Source organism: Rhinolophus sinicus, linkage group LG07 (assembly GCF_036562045.2).
Source record: "Rhinolophus sinicus isolate RSC01 linkage group LG07, ASM3656204v1, whole genome shotgun sequence".
Taxonomy (NCBI): domain Eukaryota; kingdom Metazoa; phylum Chordata; class Mammalia; order Chiroptera; family Rhinolophidae; genus Rhinolophus; species Rhinolophus sinicus.
In genome coordinates this window covers 51165149-51192498 of record NC_133757.1, presented here as the reverse complement: position 1 = coordinate 51192498, position 27350 = coordinate 51165149, and the positions used below count along the sequence as shown (strand labels likewise).

The 27350-nt window shown below is 34.0% G+C and overlaps 1 protein-coding gene across 2 annotated transcripts in view; it reads right to left on the bottom strand.

Moving 5' to 3' along the window:
• ADK (adenosine kinase) overlaps positions 1–27350 on the bottom strand; it is a 450882-nt gene that overhangs the window by 222447 nt on the left and 201085 nt on the right. For both annotated transcript variants that reach the window (XM_019745975.2, XM_019745976.2), the window contains exons 5-6: positions 16825–16997; positions 9738–9846 (exon numbers count right to left, since the gene is read on the bottom strand). In XM_019745975.2, coding sequence (XP_019601534.1) covers positions 9738–9846; positions 16825–16997 — 282 coding nt within the window. The remainder of the gene's footprint in view (positions 1–9737; positions 9847–16824; positions 16998–27350) is intronic.

Sequence of the window (27350 nt, the reverse complement as noted above, 5' to 3'; positions counted from 1 at the left end):
CTATCTTACTCCTACTATATATAAGTAAAATGATTATTCTGTTTAACTAAAAATAGCCTTACTTTAATATTCCATAGATTCCCTCCATCTTAGGAGAGAGTTTTACTTTTAATAGCTGCCAAAAATGACACCTAAGAAAAATTACAGGAATAGAGAAGCAAATTGCCCAACTTGGATAAAATATTTATCTATAAAAATCACAAAGTATTAGTATCACTAACAAATGATACTCTTAGAATTTAACCTGACAGAAAAAAAACAATTCTAAAGAAACTGGAAATGAATACAAGTAGAACTTCCATTATCACACTCATTTGAAAAATTTTCTAACAAGAATCAAAGATTGTCCCTATTAAGGCAGAAGTAAGAACAATAATTATTTGTGTAACTTACTGAACATCAATAACATATGGAAAATGTTTTAAAGTTAAAACTTGAACTCTAATGCTAATATTTAATAAGAAACGTAATTAGCAGTCTTTTTCTTGTATCTTTCTACATTATATTTATCTATCTTTATATTAAAACTATCTTTACCATAGTTTTGGCCTTTTATACTACTTGAAGGGATGTCAAGTTGGCACACAAAATTCTAAACCCCTACATGACAAAGAGTTGTATATAGTGTCAGGAATTAAACAGAAACATGAAATGCTCCAGATAGAAGAAAAAATACCCACAAAAAAACCCCACACATTTCTTCTCATTTTATTTTTGGAATTTGTAAATGTAATAGTTAAGGTCACCTGTAAGGACGTTTTCAAATAAAGGCTGAACAATTCATAGGTAATCCCTAACGAAATCAATGAAGCAGTCCAGAACAAAATGGTCAAAATCTTGAGCAAAAAATACAGGAACAAAACTATAGTGGGAGTTCCAATCCATGAGTTCAAAAGCTGCATTCAAACACTGATAAAATGAAAAGTCAGAGGTAGTTCAACCATCCTACCTCCTTAATTAATAATCTCAGAAGACTATTATAGATAAATTAATAAATTCCAATTAGAATTCCAAAAATTGCTTTCAATTTTATCTAAACGTTTTACAAAGAACTGTGATATTACTAAATCAACTGTCATTCACAAAATAGCTTACATTAAAAATACCTATTAGTTTACTTTCTCTGATAAAGTATATTCATTATATTCATTATAATACAGCTTTCGGAGGAAGACATTATAAAAGCTTTTTCTATGGTCTAATAAGTTTTAAGGCAATGAGTTTTAAGTAACTGTATGTTATTAAAACTTCTTCAACTGTAGAGACTTGGGGGAGTTTGGGGGGTGGCAAATCTCAAATATGTATATTAAGTAATTGTTATCTTTCATGTGTTTTTATATTACTCCAATTTCTATTAGGTTACCATTATAAGACAAATTCAGTCACTTTTGCTAGAACGTTTTAAAAATCTTTTCATGACAGAGTTAATAATACCAATGACACATACTAAATTTTGAGCATAATCAGAACAATCTTTCATGATTTCCAATCAAGTTTTATGTAAGCATATCTTTAGTAAATATTATCGTTCCAATTTTAGTATATGTGCTGCCGAAGCGAGCACAGTAAATATTATCAAAATGTAACCAAATCCTAAAAAAAGAGCAATTATATATTTCATGATCCATTTATTCTAATTTGTTATTCAACATTTTAGAAAACATTTATATGTAAAATTTCAAATATATGATTTCTTAGACCAGATTTCTTACGATTTATAACATCTCATTTTAAGGACGTATGTTATAGCTTTCAGATTACTGATAAAGATATTTAACTGCAACTGAGTCTAAATAGCAGTTCTATTAAGATAAATTATTACACATGGCATCATTAAGAATTTTAGTAGAAACCTCACCAACTAGGCCAAACAAAGTGAGAGATGTAAAACCCAAACAGTTGTTACTGACCATCATTTGTCCTTTATATACAAATATTCCTATTTCTTCCCAAGTATGAACTCTATTCCTTTTCTCCAAGAATGTACACTTCTCCAAACTATATTTCCTCTACTACCTCCGTTTATCCCAGAAGCAAACATTAGTAACAGTTGAAAACCCTACCCTCACAAAAATTATATTCCCCAAAATGGTGAGATTCCAGGCTGAAAATAAATAAAAGCAGTCAAGATGGAATTATAAAATAGGTTAAAAAAAAAGATCTGTAATACACCATGGGAACTGGAAAGATCACAGAAAGATGGAAATAGGCACAGGTGCCAAAGGAAAATTCAAACTCCAAGCCCCATATTCTCAGACAATTATTGACAAACTGTGATTCACTATTCTTTCATATATAATTATTTTTACTCTGTAAAAAAAGGCACACATGCAGCTAATTTAATTTATGCAAAGTTAGTCACAAGGCACTGAAAGTTTTTTGTTAAACCTATCTTAAATATCTGCTTAATCTCCAAAGTTAAATATTCTCCCTATAATAAGCCTAAACTTGCTAGCTGACTTGTGTTTTACAGCATATTTGAAACTTGGCAACTTTTTCTCATAAAAAAAAAAAAAAGTTATTAGAAATAATGCATAGATTTCTATGCAAAATCCAACCGTACTCACAATGTAAGCCAAAACACTGTAAAGGGATGGCTGAAAATATTTTTTTAAATTACTGCAACATTGGTAATTAATTATACATAGATGAACAGTTACGTATTAGCTGAAAGCTTTTAAAACTATTTTTAAGTGATAAAATGGGAGCTAGAGAATTTTACAGAATCTAGATAGAATAACACTTTGGGGGAACTTTTGAGGTTGAGTCTCCCTCAAGACTAATTTAAGACTAATTTCTCAACACAACTTGGGATTTCTGCATTCTGGTATTACTTGATTATTCCCTATAACACACCTATTAGTAGGGGTGTTGGTCATGCAGACATTCAAATAGTTCAAGGAAGGAAAAATAAAATTTGGGGACAGGGAAAGAAAGAATTAACTAGGTTAACTGAGAACTAAATCTGCAATTTAAAATAAATATACCTTGTTCCAGGTAAAGTCAGTATAGAACAATGGACACAAAGATAAACCATGGTTAAGTTACCAACAGGTTCAAATTCAAAGGAAAAGTTAGTGAGGCAATCTTGTAGAAAAAGAGAGACATCTTAAAAAGGGGAAAACAAAGTCACCCTGGGAATTTCCACTTTCAACCAAGATGGAGTGAATGAAGAGTGGATTTACACATCTACCTTAAACAACTATAAAAATGGAAAGAAAAAAACCCTATGAAACAATATTCAGACAGTGAACAATAACCAAAAAGGGACAGAATAAGGTGATCCCTACAATTAGTCAAAATTACTCTCTGGAGAGAGTTTCCAGGCTGTAGTGTGGGCAGAGAGAAGCTAAACAGCATCCAATAGTCTCTGTTCAGGAAGGTCACAGTGCCTGGCACATGCCAAGGCAGAATACTGAACAGGAGAGAGCTGCCTGAAAAAAAGAGGTACAAAAGGAGAACTCTGGAGATCTGCAGGGGCTTCCCATAAGTATTGTGCATACACATTAGGAAGCAACCCAATGCTAAGGTAAGAACCAGAAAAACACACGTGTGATAGACATGGCAGACAAGGACATTAACAGTAGCTGTTATAACTATATTTTGTAAGTTAAATATGGTAAATGGCAACATGAGTATGTAGAGTAGACATGGCAGGGGTAAAAAAAAGGCCAAAGATCAAAACTATGTCTGAGATTTAAAAAGAATACACTGGATGAGATTAATGGCAGATTAGATATTGCAATGGAAATGATTAGTCAAAGTCAAGACATAGCAATAGCAATTATTTTTTTTAAAAAGGACAGAGAGAAAAAGAAATAATTGAAAAGAGCATCACTGAGCATGAGACAGTTTCAAGTGGCTTAATACCATGTTTCCCTGAAAATGAAACCTAGCTGGACCATCAGCTCTAATGCAAATGGAGTCCTCAAAGGTGGATAGGAGTGAGCAGAGAAAATTAATTTACAGAAAATTTTCCAAATTGAATAAACCCCAATCATAAGAAACACGAAAAAAACTCCACCAAGGTACTTTATAATAAAATTACTTAAAACCAATAAGAGAAAATCTTAAAAGCTAACAGAGGAAAAAAAGACATATTAGGTAAGGAGGAACAATGATAAGAATGACAACAGACTTCTTCTCAAAAAACATTGCAAGGTAGAAGACAGTGGAGAAACAGAAATGGGGTTTATCCTCCAGCCTGAAACAACACAAATAAAAACAGACATGATAAATGACACAATGTTTTCAAGACAGTGGACATCAAGAATGAAAAATAGTGATCTTTGAGAGATGGGTAACAATCCAGGTGAACCATAAAGTTGAATCAGCTTACGGTCTTGAGAGTTCCCAGGCTACAGCATAATAAGCAGCAAATGGAGTGAAATCCAGTGAGTTGAGGAGATAGAGCTGAATCTAGAAAGACCAGAGCCATAAGAGTTCAGAGGCTAGAATACCAGAGCGGAGAAAGCTTTACAGGAGACCCTGAAAATCTGCAGAGGATTCCCCTTGAGCATTACCAGATCAGAGCCTGGGAACCAACCACCTGAATGCATCAGAGGGAAAAGGATTAGAGAGAACAGGACCTGGGGCACACATACCTCTGAAAATAGTGCCTGTTCCCACAGCTAGAGCAGAAAAGCTCATCATTAATGTGGTATTTCATAGAGTACAGGAAAGTCTTACCTCAGTAGTAGGGAATTTTTAGCTTCAGACCAGGGTTTCTTAACCTTGGCTCTATTGACATTTTGAAATGAATACTTCTTTGCTGTGGGGTACTGTCCCATGCTGTGGGGTACTGTCCCATGCATTGTAGGATGCTCAGCAACATGCCTGTTTTAAACCTACTAGTAGTAACCCTTAGTCATCACAATAAAAAAATGTCTCCAGACTTTGCCAAAATGTCCCTAAACAGCAAACTCGCCCCGGTGAAGAACCACTGCCGTTGAATGAGCACTAATAAATCATATGAGCCAGACTGAAAAGCACCAAACTGATTCCAAGTTAACAAGACTGGATTCCAGAATAAACCTCAATTAAATTTACAGTAATACAAAAACATCCTGCACCCAAAAAGGTAAAATTTGCAGTGTCTGACATGCAAAGAGGAAGGAAAATACAGCTCTTAGTGAGGAGGATAACTACTCAGAACTACCCCAGAATTGACACAGATGTTAAAATTAACAGAAAAGGACATTAAAACAGTTCTTTAACTGTATTTTACATGTCCAAAGTTAAATAGAGACAGAAACAGACAAAAGATGTAAATCAATCCTCCAGATATGAAAATAAAAAATGAAATTAAAAATATGCTAGATGGGATTAATGACAGTTCAGATATCACAGAAAAAAATGTTAGTGAACTAGAAGGCATAGCAAAAGACGATCCAAAATGCAACACAGAGAGAAAAGAATTCACAAGATGAAAAGGATGGTATCACTGAGCTATGAGACAACTTCAAGTGACATAATATATTGGTAATTTGAGACTCAAAAGGAGGGTTGGGACAGAAAACATATTTAAAGAAATAATGGCTGAAAAATATTCCAAACATAATAAAAAACTATAAGATCACAACTCTAAGTTAAACAATCCCTAAGCACAAGAAACATGAAAAAGAACACTAAGGCACAATACAATCAAACTGATCAAAACCAGTAATAAATAGGAGATCTTAACCGGAGCCAGGATTTGGGGTGTCTGCCATGTTACATCCAGAGGTAATGTACCAAGATGATGAGCTCAAATCTAACCGTATCAATAATCACATTAAGTAGGAATGGTATAAACATCCCAATGAAAGGTAGACATTGTCAGGTTGGACAAAAACTAATACTCAACAATATGTTGCCTACAAGACATGAATGTAAATAAACACACAAATAGCTTATAATAAAATAAATACACAAATAGGGGTGTTAAAAATAAACACACAAATAGGTTTTAAGTAAAAGGCAGAAAAAGATATACCATAATATCAAAATACCGTAACAGTCAAAAGAAAGTTGGATTGGCTATATTGTTACCAGCATAATAGAGCAAATTTGGGGACAATATATTACCAAGGATAAATAAATGATAAATGGGCCAAATAATCAATTATACACCTTTATGCACCTAATAACACCGTTTCAAAATACATGAAGAAAAGTCTGATAGCATTGCAAAGAGGAATATACAAAATCATAATGGTAGAAGGAAGAGCTCTAGGAAATCTCCCAGAGATTTAGAAAATAAAGATGTAGAAAATAAAGAACACGCTTCTAAATAACCCATGAGTCAAAGAAGAAAGAAAAAAAGAAAATAGAAAGTATTACAAGCTGAATGAAAATGAAAACACGAAATACCAAAGTTTGTGGGAGGCAGCCAAATCAATGTTTCAAGAGACATTTATAGCACTAAACGTCTATACTAGACATGAAAAGTCTCAAATCAATGAATTATTCTTCCACCTTAAGAAACAAAGAAAAGGCAGATGGGAGGATGGTGAGGATGAAGGAAGAGGAGTAGAAGAACACATGAAATCCAAGGTAAGTAGAAAAACAGAAATAATAAAGAACAAAAATGAAAATGAACCTGGGCTTAGATATCTTACAAAAAGTGCTAGAAGACAATACAACAGTGTCTACAGAGTACTACTTTGTTCCACAAAATATAACATCAAACATGTTGTCTTTATATATATATAAAAGCAATGAAAAATAAATAAAAACTCAAGAAGACGGGAGCTCTGAGTTCTTAGGGGAAAACACATTTGATGACAAAAACGCAGTCAATTAAGAAATAATCAAAATGAACAATAAAGGAATGAGGAAAGTAGGGTAAAGTATTTGGTAAGCATTTAACTCATTTAAATGTAGAATTAAGACTAAGAATTATAGAACAGAATGCAAATGTTTAAACACTGAAATGTAAAAAACAACATAAAACTATAACTACAAAAAATCAAGAGGCAGGTTGAAATATTGAGTGCTAATTTTCTCATTTTTTATGGCACATTAATATTGTCTAAGAAAGGAAATACACAGTTTAGAAAAATTACTGTCTCTAATATCCTAATCTTGTTCATCAACCTTTTCTAAATATCAGTCTTAGGGGCTATTGTAAGAAATATTTCCTGTAAGAGAAGAAGAAAGATATATGTAAATATGACGCTAAGGTGAAGAGCACCTGAGATTTATATTTTTAAAACTGTAATTAGCTATCACCACCAGTAATCCCTAATCACCTAATGACAAGGAATTTGGTTTATACATGGGAAAAACTGAGTTTACATGCCATAAATGGGACACCTGCTTTAAAGTTAAAACAAAAAAAGACAACACTTTATTTAAATCAGAAGAAAATAATATTGGTATATGCATATTCCATTTTATTTATTTTTTAGTCTGGAAAGTTTTTTATGTGACCTCTGCATTGTAGGTTCATTGCATTATGTGACAAAAAAAAAAAGATCAAGGTTTTGAATTTTCTTAATGCTCATGACCATTACAAATTTATGGAATAATGGGAAGAATTACTGAGTGTGTAGATTTGGTTTATTTTATGTAATGCAGACAGATGTCTTAATTTTGGAAACTTGTTGAATAGATATACTGAGCTGCTTCCTTGGATCAAGAACTTTTTGTAATTGAAGAGCGCTTAGAATTTCAACTTGTTAAACCTCAGTAGTTTATGATGATGACATGAGAAGACTGCTGACCTATAGAACCTGAAAGTATGGAGGAGTCCAGCTGATTTGATGAACTAAGTATAGATATACCTACTCAATATAAAATATCCGTTTAAGCATATGCTAAGAGAAGACTAGACTGGATACTCTGTGCTCAAAGAGAATTAAAGATTTAAAAAACCATCAGAATGTCTTTGTGGAAATAACATTACATTTCAGAAGAGACTTCACAGATTTTAATGAATAAAAAGTATGCTCTTAGTTGTTAGCAAAATAAATACCTACTGAACGTCCACCAAGAATAACAGAATCCTAGTATCCAATATGAGTCTATTTTCAGAACTATTTTAAAACAGTCAAACTCTAAGCAAACTATAGAATTACCTGGCAATGTAAAAGAGCATTCTTTTTATATAATAGCTGAAATAAAAGCTAAGAGCTAACCGCTATCATCAGATATATCAACTGGAATCTATGTTTATATTTGTTTCTGACTGATTATACTACACAAGCTTCAAAAATAATTCAATTTTCTTTATTAATTTGACCAAAATTAATCACTCCACACTTTATACAAATGGCACTTGTATGAACAGTTAATATCACATAAAAATTCCATTCACCCAAACTTGGCTAAAGGGTCACATGTGCATAACTGTTAAAACTATGAGTTGTTTCCAACTTAGTTTATAATTCCGGGTCCAATTAGTATACATTGAAATAGAGAGAATTCTAATTATCAGTTAAAAAGACTTTTCCATCATAATATATTGTCATATTTCGTCAATATAAAATGTAACATAAATAATGCCAAAAATTAAACCACATGCTTTGACAATGCAGATTTTCAATGTAAGATGGTTTGAAATAGTATATAAATCCCTCTAAAGAGCCACACTACAATAACATGCTACCAAGACATTACCCTCCCCCCCAAAAAAAGACCATTTTGAGAATTAAACTAAAATAGAAGAAAATCACTAGAAAAAAATTTTAATTTTTTAAACGTTTTTCTCACATAATGGCAGAAGAGGTAATATGTCTTTCCTCTATATAATCCTCTCGGTGTAAGCATTTATTTGACAGTTATAAAAAGTGGTAGGGTCCGCTATACAGAGGGATCAATAACAACCTTGTAAAGCCTACAGCAGTGCACATAAACATGCTGTAGGAGACATTAACACTAGACTGAAAGAAATAATTATATTTTCAATAAACATGTTCCTACTAGATAATCAATTTTTTTACCCGTCTTACCAGCTGTTTCACAGCTCAGGTAGTGAACGGCAGCAGCTGTTATATATCAAAACCGTATATTATATGCATTTGAGGTGTTTTTAATTTTTCATAGGCATCTACTTATTTGTGATCAGCCACATTTAACTCATATTAAATAAAAACAAGGTATTCATGGGGCGGTGAATTCAGGAGGATTTTCAGTACAATCTTATTTTAGAAATAAATTTTTAACCAATTATTCTTATGCCAGAAGACTTAATAATTCAAATTACATGCTGTCCTTATTCCCAGATTTAAGAGATTTGTCACGATCAATGTTTCTGAAATATTAAATTAAAATGTGTCATGGTAATTACTATGGAATAAACAGCAATTAGGATTTTTTAGGCAAATAAGCTCAAACTGTTTGCAGTGAATATTTATACCACTAATATCCGTTTGAGCGTATGCTAAAAAAATGCATTCATACCCATACAATGCATTCATCGTTTACAAGTAGTCTAAAAATATAAAATGTAAATTTGCAAAATCAAAAGATCTTTAGAAACTGATTTAAAACAGAATTCAATACTTGGTTAACAAACACCTATACCTAATGCATCCAAAAAGAGGCAGACTTGAAGGTAAATAATACAAATTATGTTACCACAGAATGATCATTAATTCCTGTTCTCTATTTGTAATAATGAACGTAACATATACTTTGAGATGGGTAAATAATTTGCAGGATAAAAGACAATTATTAAAAAAATTATATCAGCTAACAACTATAATTTATAGTGTAAACTATATACCAGAAATTTGAATTAGGTAAATACTTACTGCTATATAATAAACTCTTGCTTTTTCCACCAACATCCAGTTTTTCTCCATATCAAGATGTTTTTCTTTTTTATAACAGTTAGCAGCAGCAAGATTAGCTACAAGGGACCTAAAACAACAACAGAAAGCAAGTAGGTTTTTTTTTCATATATAGTTTGTTCCTTTTTTTTTTTTCTGCAAACTTGTCATGTATTTCTACACAGTTAGTTAATATTTTTTGCAAATTTGATTTCACATTTTAATTCTTCAAACTACTGTGTACTGATTGTAATAAATGTAAATAAAATTAATTTTGTTTGAGATTTTTTTTTGAGACTTCTATGTTGCCTTTGAGATAAGCAGAGATGTTAATCCTTGTTCTAAATCCCACCTGGTATTTTCAGAAATGGGTTTTTAAGTTTCCTTTTGATACTTAAATGATAAGATTATCTACTTTCTACATCAAAAAAAAATTACGAGATGATTTATTGTAAATATAAATATGCATTAAAATAGATACACAAATATGATGTTTCTGATATTTCCAATATTTTACTGCTCTTGGTGGTAAGTGCATTGATTTTAAAATTTATTTACTTTTATTTTAAGATTTGTATTAAAAATATAGCTAACATAAAACACTATACCAGTTTCAGTGCATACTATAGTTTTTCAACATTTATATACTTAAGAAGTGATCACTATGTTAAGTTCAGCAACCATGTGACACTGTACTATGCTATCACAGTATTACTGACTGCATTCCATATACTGTATGTTACATCCCCATGACTTACTTGTTTTATACCTGGAAATTTGGACCACTTATTCCCCTTCACTTTCCCTTCCCCCTTTAATTTTTCAGTTACAGTTCACATTCAATATTATTTTATATTAATTTCAGGTGTACAGCATATGGTTAGACATTTATATAATTTAAGAAATGATCCCCCTGACTAGACTAATATTCACCTGGTACTATACATAGTTATTACCATATTATTGACTATATTCCCTATGCTTTACTTTACATCCCCATGACTATTTGTAACTACCAATTTGTACTTATTAATCCCTTCACCTTTTAAACCCTGCCCTCCAACCCTCTCCCAACTATCACCCCAATACATCTAGTACCCATCTGACAGCATACATAGTTATTACAATATTATTGAATATATTCCTTATTCTATTCCCTACATCCCCATAATTACTTGTAACAACCAATTTGTACTTCATAATCCCTTCCCCTTTTTAACCCACACCCCCAAACCCTCTCCCACCTGCCAACCATCAAAATGTTCTCTGTATCTGTGAGTGTGTTTCTGTTTTGTTTGTTCATTCATTTTGTTCTTTAGATTCCACATTTCATCTGTATTTTCTCTGTCTGACATATTCCACGCAGCACAATATCCTCTAGGTCCATCTATGCCACTGCAGATGGCAAGACCCATTCCCTTCCCTAGCCAAGCAATATTCCACTGTACATATGTACCACCTCCTCTTTATCTATTCATCCATCAACGGACACCCAGGCTGCCTCCACATCTTGGCCCTTGTAAACAATGCTGCAATGAACAGATGGATGCACAGGTCCCCTTGAAGTAGTGTTTTGGGTTTCTTTGGATAAATACCCAGAAGTGGGATTACTGGATTCTTCTTTGTCTTTTGTTGTAGACTTTGTTTTAAAGTCTATTTTTCCTGGTATGAGTATTGCTACCCCAACTTTTTTTTAATTTCCATTTTCATGAAATAACATTTTCCATCCCTTTATTTTCGGTCTGTGTCTTTTAATCTAAAGTGAGTCTCCTGGAAGCAACATATGTAAGGGTTTTATTTTCTTATCCATTCATCCCTATGTCTTTTGATTGGAACATTTAATCCATTTACAGTGAACATAACTGTTGATAGATATGTAGCTATTACCATTTTATTATTCATAATTTTGATTTTTTTTTTTCATTTTAAGGAAGTCCCTCTAACATTCTTTGTAATACTGGTTTGGTGGTGATGAACTCCTTTAGCTTTTTCTTGTCTGGGAAGCTCTTTATCTCTCCTTCTATTTCTTTCCTTTTTTAAAAACTTCATTGACTTTTTAAATTGTGGTAAAATACACATAACATGAAGTTTTCCATCTTAACCATTTTTAAGTGTACAACTCAGTCATTAAGTACATCCACAATTGTTGTACAAAGGAAGGAAATTCTGATGAATGCTACAGCAAAGATGAACACTGAAGACATTACAAGTGAAATAAGCCAGGCACAAAAAGACAACTACTGTATGATTCAATTTATATGAGGTACCTGGAATAGGCAATTCAAAGCGACATAATAAAAAAGAAAAAAATAGACAAAATATAATGGTGGTTGCTCAGGGGCTGGGGGAAGGGGGAAATGGAGAGTTATTGTTCTATTTTAAATGATAACCTTGCTGGGTAGCATATCCTTGGTTGTAGGTCCTTGTTTTTTTATCACATTGAATATTTCCTGCCAATCCCTTATAGCCTGCGAAGTTCCTTTTGAGAAATCAGCTGATAATCTTATGGGAGCTCCCTTATAAGAAACTAATTGCCATTCTCTTGCTGCTTTTAGGATTATTTCTTTGTTTTTAATCTTTGCCATTTGAATTATAATGTGTCTTGGTATGGGCCTATTTGGGTTCATCATGTTTGGGACTCTGCTTCTTGGGCTGTATATCTGTTTCCTTCACAAGGTTAGGAAAGTTTGCAGTCATTATTTCTTCAAATAGATTCTCAATCCTTTGCTTTGTCTCTTCTCCTTCTGGTACCCCTATGATGTGAATGTTGTTATATTTGATGTTGTCCCAGAGTCTCTTAAACTATTCTCTTTTTTTTTCCTTTTGCTGTTCCGATTGGGTGTTTTCTGGTATCTTGTCTTCCAAATCACTAATTTGGTCCTCTGCTTCATCTAGTGTTCTGATGATTCCTTCTAATGCATTCTTCATTTCAGTTATTGTATACTTCACTTCTGACTGGTTCTTTTATGGTTTCTATGTCCTTTTTTATACTTGCTATCTCTCTGTTGAAGTTTTCACTAAGTTCCTTGAACATCCTTATAACCAGTGTTTTGAACTCTGTCTCTGATACATTGTTTGCCACCATTTCATTTTGGGGTTTTTTTTCTGGAATTCTGTTCTTTCATTTGGGAAGTATTTCTTTATTTCTTCATTTTGGCAGCCTCTCTGTGTTTGTTCCTATGTCTTAGGTAGATCTGCTATATTGCCTAGTCTTGCCAGGTAGTCTTATGTAGTAGGTGCCCTATGGGGCCCAGTGGCACAATATCCCTGGTCACCTGTGCTGGATGCTCCAGGAGAGTCCCTTGTGTGAGTTGTGTGTGCCCTCCTTTTGTAGTTGAGCCTTGATTAATGTTGGCATGTCAATGGGTTGTAGTGACCCTCAGGATGACTGGCTGTGGGGTTTGGCAACATCCACAGCTTATAGTCTGCTGTGCAGGTGGCTTATCCGACCTAACAGGATTCACCCCAGTGGGCTCTGGTGCCTGTTGAGACCACCCTTTGGGTGTGTCACTTGTGAAGCTAACTGGGTGGTACTCTACTGTGGTCTGAAGCTAAACTCCAAGTATGTTGGTTCTGGGGCCTCTTGGGAGGGGCTCCGGTGCTAGCCCAGGTCAGCCACTGCCTGTGACCAGCCCAGGAGTACCTGGTAGGAGCCACAAAGTGATCCATGTTTGGTCATTGCCTATGCTGGACCTGGAGGTGAATGGGGGAGGCTACACTGCAAACCAAGGATGTCTGCCACCAGTACCAGGTCTGGCGTAGCTCTGCAAAAAGCCAGAAATCTGAGGCCTGCTGTCAGCTGCTGGCTCCCTTAAGACTTATCAGCCACTGACAAAGCCTCCTGTGGTATGGAGTTAGGTGTGGCAGGGTCTCAGTGAGTCACCAGGATGGAGCGAGCCGAGCTCACCAGACCAACTGAAATTTAGATTTGGCCATGGGCATGGGGTAGGGTCAAAACAGGAGAGATGGCACTGGCCTGCTGGCTGCACGGGTGAAAGATCCCACACAGGGAAAATGGCAACTGTCCCTCCAATCCTAGCCATGAAGCCACAACTCAGTCTGCCCCTAGTACGTGCCAGCATCCCCCAAGTCACTGTCCCTCCGCTGGAGCCCAGGGTGAGTGCTTGTGAGTGAGAGAGTCTGTGTGCGGGCCCTTTATGAGGATGTCTGGGTTTCCTGCAGCCTTCTGTCCTATCCGGAGAGTCTTAATCCCCACTGTTTTTCACATCAGATGTTATAGGGGGCTCCTCTTCCCAGCACCAGTGCTCTGGACTGGGGATCCTGTTGTGGTGCTGGGGTCCCTCGCTCCTCTGTGGGGAACCTCTGTGCCAGAGATATCCCTCCTGATTTCCAACTGCCACACGGAGATTTGGGGCCAGCTCATTTCGTGTTTCTGCCCCTCCTGCCAATCTCAATCTTTTTTATACCCTTAGTTATAAAACTTCTGTTCAGCCAGATTTCAGATGGTTCTCCAGGTTGATTGTTCTATAATTTAGTTGTAATTTTGATGTGTTCATGGGATGAGGCAAGCACAGCATTTATCTACTCTGCCATCTTGGATTACTCTCTGCTACTTTCTACATTGTAATAGTTCAAAATGCAGTTAAGATATAAAACTACAATGCCATTATGCAAAAAAAAAACACCAAAAAAACCCATGCAAATAAAAACCTCAGTTTTTAAGTATCAACATACTATACATTTATTATTATTTGACTTTAAAGTCATGTAAAAGAGTAATTATATAAAACACACATAAAAATATAGACCATATTTACTATGGAATAAATTTAAATTAGTTTCCACAGTTGAAAAACTGCCCTGCCCTGGTCCAATTTTGCAGCTGAAAAATCTATGCAGGACACTGCATTTAAAATCTTGCTACAAGTGCCACTACACAGACCTTTTTATTATTGACCAACAATTAAACTTAATAAATTATTCACATTATATACAAATTAATAAAAATAATTTTCCTTCTCATTCTGACTCAGAAATTAGAAAATAATTTGGCAATATTTCACTTTTGTGATCAATGGTAACAGTTATGGTTAAAACAAACCAAACCAAATACATCAACTCATCACTTGAGATTATCATGGTTCCTGTTAAGCAAAGAATAAACTGATTTTTTTCCAAGACATATTTCTACTCATCCACATGCCAACTGACTACTGAAAATAATATATCTGTTTACGTTCAATTATAATGAATGAAAATAGGAGTAATATGCATCAGTATATGCATATGCAAATAACTATATTACAAAGTTAAGAATAATTAGTCCTAACTTATAAAAAATATTTTAACAATCATGATCATGACTTCAGCAAAATTTTGACAAAAATGGTTACCAAATGAAAACAAACACTTCTGGTACCAGCTACTAAACTCTATCTTGATAATAAAACTACTCTTTGATAAGAAACTATCAAGTGTCTCCAAAAGAAAAATACAAGCATTCTTACTATCCAAATGTATTGGTTCAGAGTTTGGCAAATGAGAATCTGGATTAAGAAGATTAGTGCATTATCTAAACTCTTTGATTCCTGAGTTTTGGATAGTGGTACTAAGAATTACCAGCCCCATCTGAAACAATTTATCCAAATCTGTTAGGTTCCACAATTTGGATAATGAGTTAGATAGTGAGGGCTTTCCCCAGTTTCTAATTTCCAGTATCATTTGAACAATACTGATAGTCATAACCATAATAAATCAAGCTGTTGACTTGAGACTTAATATTATCATAACTGCTCTTTAAAATAGAAATTTAGCATACAAAAATAATTTATCAATTTTACTCTAGCCTCAGTGATGTCAGAGGCAAAACTTGACTCATTTCTCTCTAATGGGAAAACTTTACACCTGAATATTAATGTTGGTTTTAGAAAAACTGAAAAGGGGAAAGGTCTAATTTCAAATATGTTTGAACAATGAATGGTTTTATTTACTGAAACCTTAAAATCATAACAGTCTCCTATAAACAAAAAGTAAAGTTACAAGAAAGGTTTGAAAGGTTTTGGCACTCTAATTATTTTTAAAAGTTATATTTTAGTTATTTAATGACTACTGCCCCGAATAATGTCAGATCCTTAACATACATTTGCTGGATGTCAAAGAGTAAGCAAAAATAAAAGCTGGGTTAGGAAAGGGGAAGAGAGAGAAGGGAGGAAATAAAGGAAGAAAACGAGGCAAACAAGAAAGGAGAGAAAGGAATGAAGACAGGAAATTGGAGGAGGACAGACTAAATATTTCTAGCTATAAGGAATATAAAATTTCTAGTGAATTACTATTTAAAAACAGACCATCTTTGTTAATTCTAACAATATAATAGCTAGACAATTTGTTTTGTTTTTCCCATGCAAAGGAGAAAAATGCCTATGCTGATGAGCAATATGGCAATAATGCTGCTTGCAAAGTACGAATGTACTGCAGGAAAACCTCCACGTAGCTGCAAAAGGCACAAATACAACTAACGTATGTAAGATCCTGAGTGATACATTCAAAGTTCACATAAAGAAGAAATTCTAGTAAGTAAAATTGTATAGAAGCGTAATGGGTTGTTTCTTGAGTGGTGTATTTACCCATGACTAAGTTGTTAATGTGGATGAATGACTATTTGTCATGCCAGAAATGCTTTAGATGACCAAATGTATATGAGACTAGATATAATGTAGTATTTTATATATGTTAAAAAATACATATGTATATGTATGTGTATATTTGAATACTCCAATCTCAGGATATAGTAAAAAGAATATTTCTTTCTAATCTCAGTTTGGAAGAAAGTAGCTACAAGACATTGAATAAAATGTTTTCCTTTCTGATCATAATTATAAAAAGTTGAGACTAGACTAGATAATCTCAAAAATTTCATTCCATTATGTCTCATGAAGACAACAGCATGTTGAGTCAACAAAGATAATTAAAGAAAGGAGAAATGGTATGAGAAAGAAGAATTTATTAAACGTTAAAAGCAATTATAAACGCGAGGTTTAAATTCCAAATTCAGATTTTGCCAGCGTTTGAGCAGCCAATTAATACAGGCCCGCCTTGGGGTCTCACCGACCTGTTGCCACCAGTGATGCACGCAGCACAAGTTCCTGTTGGCTGCTCATTCTGCTCATAGTAATGAGCATCCACATGGGCTTCCGCAGCCTTTTTCTTCAGGATCTCCCCAAATTTATCTGTCCCGATGCATCCAAAAAATGTTGCTGCTTTGTGTGGCTGCTGAATCATCCACTGAAAAAGAGGAACATAAATAATTTTAGTAGGTCAGAAAAATGGTACACATAGTTCAGTATTCTGCCATACACGGTGATATAAAAGGGATACTTTGTTAGAAGCTATGACTGTTAGGAATGGAATTCCAATTCTGTACTACTTCTTATGATAACAAATTTGATGTAACAACCACATAAAATCTTATTATACTATTTAGGGGGAGAGAAATAGAGCACAGTGGTTAAGAACTCAGAATCAAAAGTCATGTAGATCTTAGGTCAATGCTGGCTTGGTACAGAAAAATAACAGTTGAGTCCCAATAGAAATAGTATAGCAATGTCATTAAAAGCCCAGAATCTATTCTGAAGACTATCTATCTGTCTGGGTTCAAATGTTGCCTCTGCCAATTATTGGCTGTATGAGTAAGAATATGTCACTTCATATTTCTATGCTTCATTTTCCTCATCTGTAAATGCAAAAATGATTATAAATATACCCCAAAAGGTTGTTGAGGATTATATTAAATAATTTAATTTAATGTATATGCATAACTGAGCCTAGTACCCAGCACATAGTAAATTAGATAGATATAGATATATCTGCTGTCATTGCCACTATTGTCACACTTGTCATATATAATTAAGCTAAACTCTGTTCATGTCTAATAAATTGTTTTAAAAATTCCAAAATAAAGTGTTAAAAATTCTAATTCTATTATCTCATCTTTTCATTAGTCTCATAAACTTTAATTTCTTTGTTATAAATTAATAACAGTGGATTTTTTTAAATGCATACTTTTCACTGATACGAAAAGTGAAAAGGATGCATTTCATAATTAGCTCAAATTCCTAAGGTTTTTAATTAGCTATTCTAAAGCCACCATCTATTTTGTTTTTAACACTTACAGTTAGAAAAACACTCAATATACAAAGTGAAAAAACATCAAAATCTTATCACATTCTCAAATATTTGGTGTATAAAAGAAATGCATGTATGTTTGAGAGTTAAAAGAATGATGAGAGAAACAAAAGGTAACAGAGAAAACTGTAAGACAGAGTAACTATATGATGATCTACCAATCCTACTTCTATGGATTTATTCTGAAGATTCATGTCTATAAATATACAATAATGTATGTATAGACATTCTTTGAGACATTATTTGTAAAAACAAAATGTTGGAAATAACCTAAATGTCCATTCATAGAAGACTTCAGTGAGAAAAAAACAAATGAGAAAATTGAATACAACAAAAGCAAAGAAAATATCAAATTATAATCACAGAAGAAATACAAATAACTTTTCAACATACTAATATAAGCAAAAACAAAAACAAAAAATATCTTGAATTTTAATAGTAGGTTTATTGTTGGTAATGCTCTTGGTAAAACTATTTGCATGTACTGTAGCATACAGCAAATGAATGTAAGTTGAGATTGTCGGAAAGTAGGCTTGCACTGTAGAAGGGCAATATAAATATGGAATGGGGCAAGAGAAGAAGGTTCCAAGCAAGAATTCCGAGAGATACCGTCTTAACCAAATGATTTAACAGCATCTTCAATAAGGCAAGAAACTAACATTATTATGCCTTCTACTGTGATGCAATGAGAAATACACAGGATCACTTATGTAGTATTCATGCCAAAAATGTTTAACCTGAATCTAATCATGAGGACACAATCAGACTATGTATGGCACATCATTTTATAAGCAACTGGCTTGGACTTTTAAAACAAGGAAATGCCGGGGCCGGCCCGGTGGCTCAGGCGGTTAGAGCTCCATGCTCCTAACTCCGAAGGCTGCCTGTTCGATTCCCACATGGGCCAGTGGGCTCTCAACCACAAGGTTGCCAGTTCAACTCCTCGAGTCCCGCAAGGGATGGTGGGCTCCGCCTCCTGCAACTAAGATTGAACACAGCACCTTGAGCTGAGCTGCCGCTGAGCTCCCAGATGGCTCAGTTGGTTGGAGCGCATCCTCTCAACCACAAGGTTGCCGGTTCGACTCCCGCAAGGGATGGTGGGCTGTGCCCCCTGCAACTAGCAACGGCAACTGGACCTGGAGCTGAGCTGCGCCCTCCACAACTAAGACTGAAAGGCCAACAACTTGAAGCTGAACAGCACCTTCCACAACTGAGATTGAAAGGACAACAACTTGACTTGGAAAAAAGGCCTGGAAGTACACACTGTTCCCCAATAAAGTCCTGTTCCCCTTCCCCAGTAAAATCTTTAAAAAAACAAGAAAAAAAACACCAACAACAACAACAAGGAAATGCCTAGTAAGACCTCCCCCGTCCCACCATCCCAACCCCCCAAACACACACACACACACACACACACACACACACTCACTCACAAACAAAGGTAGGAAGAAGGACTGTTGCAGATCAAAGTAAATTAAAGAATTATGACACATACATGCAAGGTGTAATCCTTACTGGGTCTTGGATTGATAATTAAATCAAATAGCTATAAAAGACACTATTAGAATAATTGCTGAAATTGGAATACTACTTATTTTATATCAGAAAATAATATTGTATCAATTCTAAATTTCTCAAACGGGATAAATAATTCAAAATGGTTCAGGGAATTTTTCTTTCTCTGTCTGACTTATTTCATTTAGTATAATATTCTCTAGGTCCATTCATGTCGTTGCAAATGGTTATATGTGGAATCTAAGGAACAGAATAAACAAACAAACAAAACGGAAATAGACTCAGAGATATATAAAAAAAAAAGTGATGGTTGCTAGACGGGAGAGGGGCAGGGCTGGGGGAGAAGGTAAAGGGATTAGAAAGTACAAATCAGTAGTCCAATATTGCCACGGGGATATGAAATACAGTTTGGGGAATATAATCAATAATGTAAAGATTTTGTAGGGTGTTAGATGGTCACCTGTCTTATTAGGGAGACCACTTCATGGACAGTGTAGATGTCTGATCCTGCACTGTACACCTGAAGCGGAAGCTGAATAACACTGAAAGTGAACTATAATTAAACACACACACACACACACACACACACACACACACACACACACATCTCGGGGGTGCCAAAAAAATGTATATAAGTGGACACTTTGGTCAATGCTGCTCAAGCAGTAGTTCGCTGTAATCAAAAGTGTCTGGACGCTGATGGTAACCACTTTGAGCACCTCTTGTAATTGCAGAACTCAAGTGAAACTTGTATTCATCTTCCGTTATCGGTATATATCGAGTATTACAATTTTAATAGTTTTTTTTCCTTTCTTAAAATGTGTATACTTTTTTTGGCACCGTGTGTGTGTACAGAGAGAGTGCCAAAAAACATATATATATATATATATATATATATATATATATATATATATATATATATATATATATTCCGCCACCCCCCCCCACCACCACCACGGGATGTGGAGTACAGCATAGGGAATATAGTCAATAGAACTGTAACAGCTATATACCATGTCAAAGGGATAGCAGACTGGAGAGGGTTATCATTTGTGAGGGGTGTAAATATCTATTACATTGTTTTGTACACTTGAAACTAATAAAAAATGGTTCAGGGATATATACATTTATATAAAGAAAAAGAAAGCAAATACGTTGAAACTTTAACAACTGGTAAATCTATGTGAAGGGTATAGAGAAGTTCATTTCACTGTTTTTTCTACTTTTTTGTTAGAAAGTTTTCAAAATTAAAGAGTGCACCAAACATACTGTAACTAAATCAATCATTCTGTTTAAAGAATAACAATTTTTCAATTAATTTATTCAATCTTTAATATTATCAATGAATATTATCACTTATTTAAATGAATAAATCACATGAAGCAGTTAATACCTTAAAATGCATCAATATCAATGCCTAATAGATTTTAAATACTTTAAACCAGATTTAGGAAAGTATAAATTCAACAGTTGAGAAGAATATGTGTTATTCTATATATTACTTTTATTCACATAGGAAGCATGGATAAATGATCAACCATGTCTGCTTTATGTAGTAAAACACAAAAACAAAGTCAATAGCAAATCTTACTATGATTACTCAAATAACAATATGCCATAAAAATAATAGGAAACTTCATTCAGTGAAAGTGAAGTCATTATACTGTAATTCAGCCTAATTAAAATAAAAATTTGCATGTTCAAACTAGTCTGAAAAAGGGGCTCTATCAACTCACTACAGGCTTATATCTGACTTAAAACATTTCCATAATCAGGATTTAAATTAATTAAAATGTTTCCATTATGTCAATATTACTTAAACCTACAACACAAAAATGAACAAATAATAGAAATATTCAGCAGGCTTCATTATATGTAATTCCACTACTGAATATTTCATCGCAGGAAAATGACTAACATTCTGGCTATTTCTGATGTCAGCAAATAGGACACTCCCAAAATATGAGAACTTTACTACTGATCAGTAATTTTCACTCAAAAGTTATTACATTTAAAATGAGCTTAGTAGACATACAAAGTAGATACACAAAGTAGACACACAAAAGAAATGGAAGCCATGTCCACTGCTTCAAAGCACTTCATAACCTAACTGAGTAAGAAAAGATGTTACAATCAAGGAAGTTGAAATAGATGAAAAATGTCAATTTTTTAAAAGCTTCTAAAATAATTTGCTAAGAGTTTTGTTAAAATTTTAGTACATCTCTAACATTATCTCAAACACAATGTGTTACCAACACCTAACCAATCTATTTCCTACTATTCTGACATCCAATCAATAAATACTTAATGCATGTCAACTACAGGAAAAAAAGACGAAAATTACAGTGACCCTGATACAAAGTCACAACCACAACATTTTCAGATTCTCCAGGAATAAGACTTAACCTTGTTGAAAACCTCTTATTATGCTACTTCTTTTAGATAAAGCAAATTGCCCAGCCTCTTTTTGTTTTATATGTATAGCACATCCTTAAATACCTATCTTTAACTTCTACTCTAGCTCTAAGGGAGAAGAGGGTCCAGAATTACCACTATGCTGTGAATACCTGGGAAACAAAACCAAAAGGAAGCAACTACAGAATTTTCAGACACTGGACATCAGGCAGGGCAAGACTGTGATCCGATAGAAAAGAACACAAGGTGAGCCCCGACATCATGCAGGCTCTCTGCCAGGAAGCAATTTCCAAGCTATGATGCAAGGAGGAAGAAGCCAAACTGACCCTGGCATTCTCACTGAAATGAGGAAACAGAGGTAAACGTTCAAGGAGAGCCAGGAGAGTAGAAATTGCAAAAAACAATATCAGAGTGGAATGAGCTGAAATCCATATAGAGTAATTCTCTAGGCTTTGGCAGGTACCAATCTTTGCATGTTTAAGGAATATATGAGATCATAAGGAATTTATATAAATGCTCTAGGATTAAAAAGTGAGTTTATCAAGGTCTCAGAATTCAAGATCAATATACATAAATCTAATGTAATTCTATATACTATCAAGGAACAGTTGAAAATAAAAATTAAGAAAACAATGTTATTTACAACAGCATGAAAAAATGAAACATTGGGACAAATTTAACATGTGCAAGAGCTATACTTAGAACACTACAGAAGTTTGCTGAGGAAAACAACTATAAAAATAGAGGGCTATAGTATTTGCATGGATTAGGAAACTCAATATTCTTTTTATTTTTTTTATTTTTTATTATTAAATTTATTGGGGTGACAATTGTTAGTAAAATTACATAGATTTCAGGTGTCAATATTCTTAAGACAGCAATTCTCCCCAAATTGATTCATAGATTCACTGCAACCCAATCAAAATCTCAATAGGATTTCTGAAGATACCAAAAAACTGATTCTACAATCCACAGTAAAAGGAAAAGGAACTAGAATAGCCAAAGGTTAGGAGGTATGTCAGTGTTATGGAAAACAACATTGCTAACCCCTAATTTTTTCAAATATAATGTTGATAATATAACCTATGATCTTGTAAGCACGTTTTAAGAATTAGAAATAGACTAACAAGACATGCAATTTAGTTCAGCAAATAATACCTATTATTACAGTTGGGTCACTTTTATACAGAGAATGAAAAGGGCTCTCACTAGACTGTAAGTAATACACCTAACTGGAGAACAAGGAAGCCACAGCTATAAATGTTAACTTTAAATAAATACATGAATACAGTTGAATTCGATTTTAAAAATCAGTAATAAAGGCAGAATGCCACCAGGAAACACCCAGGAGGGACATTAATTGCAGCTAAGGGATCAGAAAAGGCTTCCAGAGATGGGTGACATTATCAACTAGTCTTTGAAGGATGGTGTAATTTTCAAAAATGGCTATGAACTTGAAAGAAAGTAGAGGCACTGAGCACATGTCTCCTTTCCTGTCTTGGGAATTTTATCATGGTATTCCAAAGGTAAAAAGAAAAAAACAAAGTTATATTTATCAAGCAGTTAGTCCTAAAAAACTTAACAAATATTTATTCCCTAACAACTTAGCATGTATTGTGCACTACAAAATTCTCAAACCTTAGAATAACGCTCCATCCTCATTTCCTATGTCACACTGATTTTTGTGCGGTACTTTTTTTTTTTTTAAATCACAGAAACCACCCCAAATCCAGTTTTCCAAAGCATATGATACCACCAAAAAGAATGTAGAAATCTAATGTGAAAACAGAAATATATGGAGCTAGTGGGTCATGCTATATGTAATAAATGTCACTGTTTCCCTAGAAAATTTAAAATAACCTGCAGACTCAATGTGGGACCCAAGGGGTCTTAGCACACAGTTTGGGAAATAAAGGAGAATAGTGTTAACAAAAGCAATGAAAAAGAGAAATAAGGGACTTTTAGGAGTGTAATGACAAAGCACTATGTGGGAGGAAAGAGACTAATGTGAAAAGTAGATCTAGGCCAGATCATTACACGCCATTTTAAGAAGTTTAGGCGGCATTCTGTAGTTAAAAGGGTGCAAATGAGGGGTTTTGAGCAAAAGAGTGAGATAAGAGGTGATGCCTATTAAGGGACTAGGAGGAGAAAAATGATAACTGAATTTAAATAGAGGCTGAATAAATGACATATGAAAGCTTCACTTCATGAGTCTTTAACAACGTATGGAATGATTTCTATTACCATTAACTTCACCTTCCAGATGAATTTCCTCTTTGTTACCTATATGTAATATTTAGAACAATATAACTGACAACAATGCTCAAGAGCTAGTCACTTTAATGTAATGTTATATAATTCAATTCCTAATAGAACGATGAAGAAGGATACCTAGATACTAAAATCGTTGTGAGATAAGCCAAACATAAGAAATTTTATACCAGAAAACCCAATGAGGCATTTCAGGAAAACTGTAAAGCACAACTAAAAGAAATTAAATGTCAAAACTGGGCAATAACAGCCGCAAGCTGATTGCAAAGGGAGATGAGGAAATCAAAACTGAAGTAGTTGGTTAGGAAAATAGCATATATTACATAGTTTAAAGGATTGATTCTCTCAGAGGATTGCTATGCTAACAAGTGACACTGGGTGAAACACAAAATTTTCATAAATATTATTAAGAATCCATTCTCCCTCAAACACTAGTATGTTATGCTGCTTTCCTGCCAAAACTGTTTCATTTCCCCTACTGGCAAGCATCTTATTAATAGAAACTGATTTCCAATAATCCTATTATTATTTCAACAGTTTCTTGTTATTTTTGTTGTTAAATACTGTATTTTGCCATGTATAACGCACACTTTTTTGTCCAAATTTGTGGGGGGAAAATAGGATGCGCATTACACATGGGTAGTACTAATTCTGTATATATATAAGTTTTTAATTCTTTTATTTATGCTTATGAGTTAAAAATGTAACTCTAGAAATCAATAACGATATTCATAAGCAAAATAATACCCTGGAATATGATAATCAGTTTTGTGGAACTTAGACCAACTTATAACAAGAGTTCTTGGCCTTCTATGATGTGTAAAATCGTAAATTTGTTACCGGCACATAAAATGTCTTGTACCATACTGTGTTAAAAAATAAAAGCTGAAATTTCTTTATAATACAAAAACCACATACCTAAATGTAAACAAATAAAAATATGAATTAAAAAATTAAAATGAAACATTTTTCCCCTGAAAGTTTGGGCTAAAAATGTGGGTGCACATTATACACAGGAGTGCATTATACATAGCAAAATACGGTACCTGTTAACATCTATTTCTCAGAAGAGATTTGGGGAAACTTTGGCCTAGTTGGAAAAAAAAGATAAACTTTGGACTCAGAAATATACATATATAGTTCACCTAGTCCTGTGATGGTAAATTCCATACTCTATCAGAGATTATATTTCTTGCAGAATTATTGTGAGAATTGAGTAAGATTATGTAAGTAAAGTGTCTAAAACAGCACCTATTAAAAAGTACTGATGATGATGATAATAATAGGGCACTGAGATACGATCAAATAATTTTTAGTCTAACTTCATTAAACTCATTCCATAGTATTTTTTGATCACCTACCATTTGTTGGATATTATTGTAGTAAGTCCAACAGCATTTCTCTTTTGTACGCTTCTTTTCTTCTCCTGATCCCCTAGTGTTCCGCAGGCCTGAATACACAGATTACCTGTTCTCACCTATACCATTTCTCTCGATCTGATCTAATGTACACCCATGGTTTCAATTACCACCTATACACTGAAACTCCTCACCTCTATTTTTTAATCTAGACCTCTCTTCAGATAACTAACGCAAGTATCTAAATGCCTATTTTGCCTACTAGATATACACATTTCTTCTTCTCTCTAGCTCCATTATTACCACTTTAGTACATTCCACCATCTTCTCTCAATTAGACTACTACAAAAGCTTCTTTAAAATTTTTATTGTTGAAATATATTCATATACCATAAAGTTTACAAGTTTAAAGTGACAAGTCAGTTGTTTCCCATATATTCACTAGGTTGTGCCAACCATAACCACTGTCTAACTCCAGAACATTTCATCTCTCCAAAAGAAAACTGTAGTTTAGCAATCACGCCTCATTCTTCCCCCATGCTACCCTCCACAGCCATTTGCAGAAGCTTACCTCATCCCCCTGCCTTCAGTTGTGTTTCCCTCAAATCCACTGCACTTAGAGTGATCTTTCTAAAATGCCCTTTAATAGTTACCCATTTCTCTTAACCAAAGTTCAAATATACACAACTTTATGATTGAACCAGCGCACTGTATCAATCCCACATAAGATTGTTAATTTCCATTTACTTGTAATTTCCTGTTCAACACACTTTTCCTGGCTTCTTTGAAAGAGCTATCGGGTATATTTCTACTTCAAAAGAGTACCTGCCATATTCTATGTATTTAATAAATATTTGTCAATTAAATTAAGAAACAGAAAAGCCATAATCCTTTCTTCATAAAGCTTACAGTTCAGGGTTATGTAAAAATTACAGACAAAAATATATTACTATTAATTATAAGACATATCTATATCTAGGCCTAACAAGTAGGTTCCCAAACTTGTTGCAACCATGTTGCTAACCTTTTTGGATACCAGAGGGGTTATTCATTATGAATTTGTGCCAACTGGACAAACAGTTAACCAAGTTTACTATTTGGAAGTGCTGAAAAGGCTGCATGAAAAAGTTAGATGAACTGAACTTTTCACCAGCAATTCATAGCTCTTGCGTCACAACAATGCACCAGCTCATACGACACTGTCTGTGAGGGAGTTTTTAGCCTGTAAACAAATAACTGTATTGGAACACCCTCCCTATTCGCCTGATCTGTCCATCAGATCAAAATGTTATAATCTCTTCCTTAAATCTGTATTCTAAAGATACCGTAGTTTCTAAAACAATAAATATCATTGGAGATATCATTAATAATATAACCATTAATCCAAGTTAAAGGTTTAGTATAGGACTTGACATAAGGTTGGCACATGTTAACTATTATTAATATTATAATTACTACTACTGTAATTAGTATAGGAGTATCAACACTATTTTATTATTATTTCTAAGGCAAATTGTTAAATATTTAGAATACTAAGGAGTTTGAAATTTATTTTCTAAGGAGATTTATACACTGCCTGAGATCCATGGGCCCCTATCAGGACAGGGTATGTGTGAGAGGAATGGGGGAATGCATGAACTCCCTGAAATTATAAAGAAATTGATGTATTTTTCAGAGGAGAGGATTCACATATTTCATCAGAGTCCTAAAAGGGACTAGGCCACCCACACCAAAAGGGAAGGGACAAGGAAAGGTGTAGGGAAAACCCAGCTATAGCCTGCCAGGGAGGAAGCCTTTTCTTTTTAAGAAGAGGAACAGGTTATAAGATTGCACCAAATTAACCAAGAAAACCATTTAATACAAAGCTATTTATCCAAATTGAAAATACTGTGTA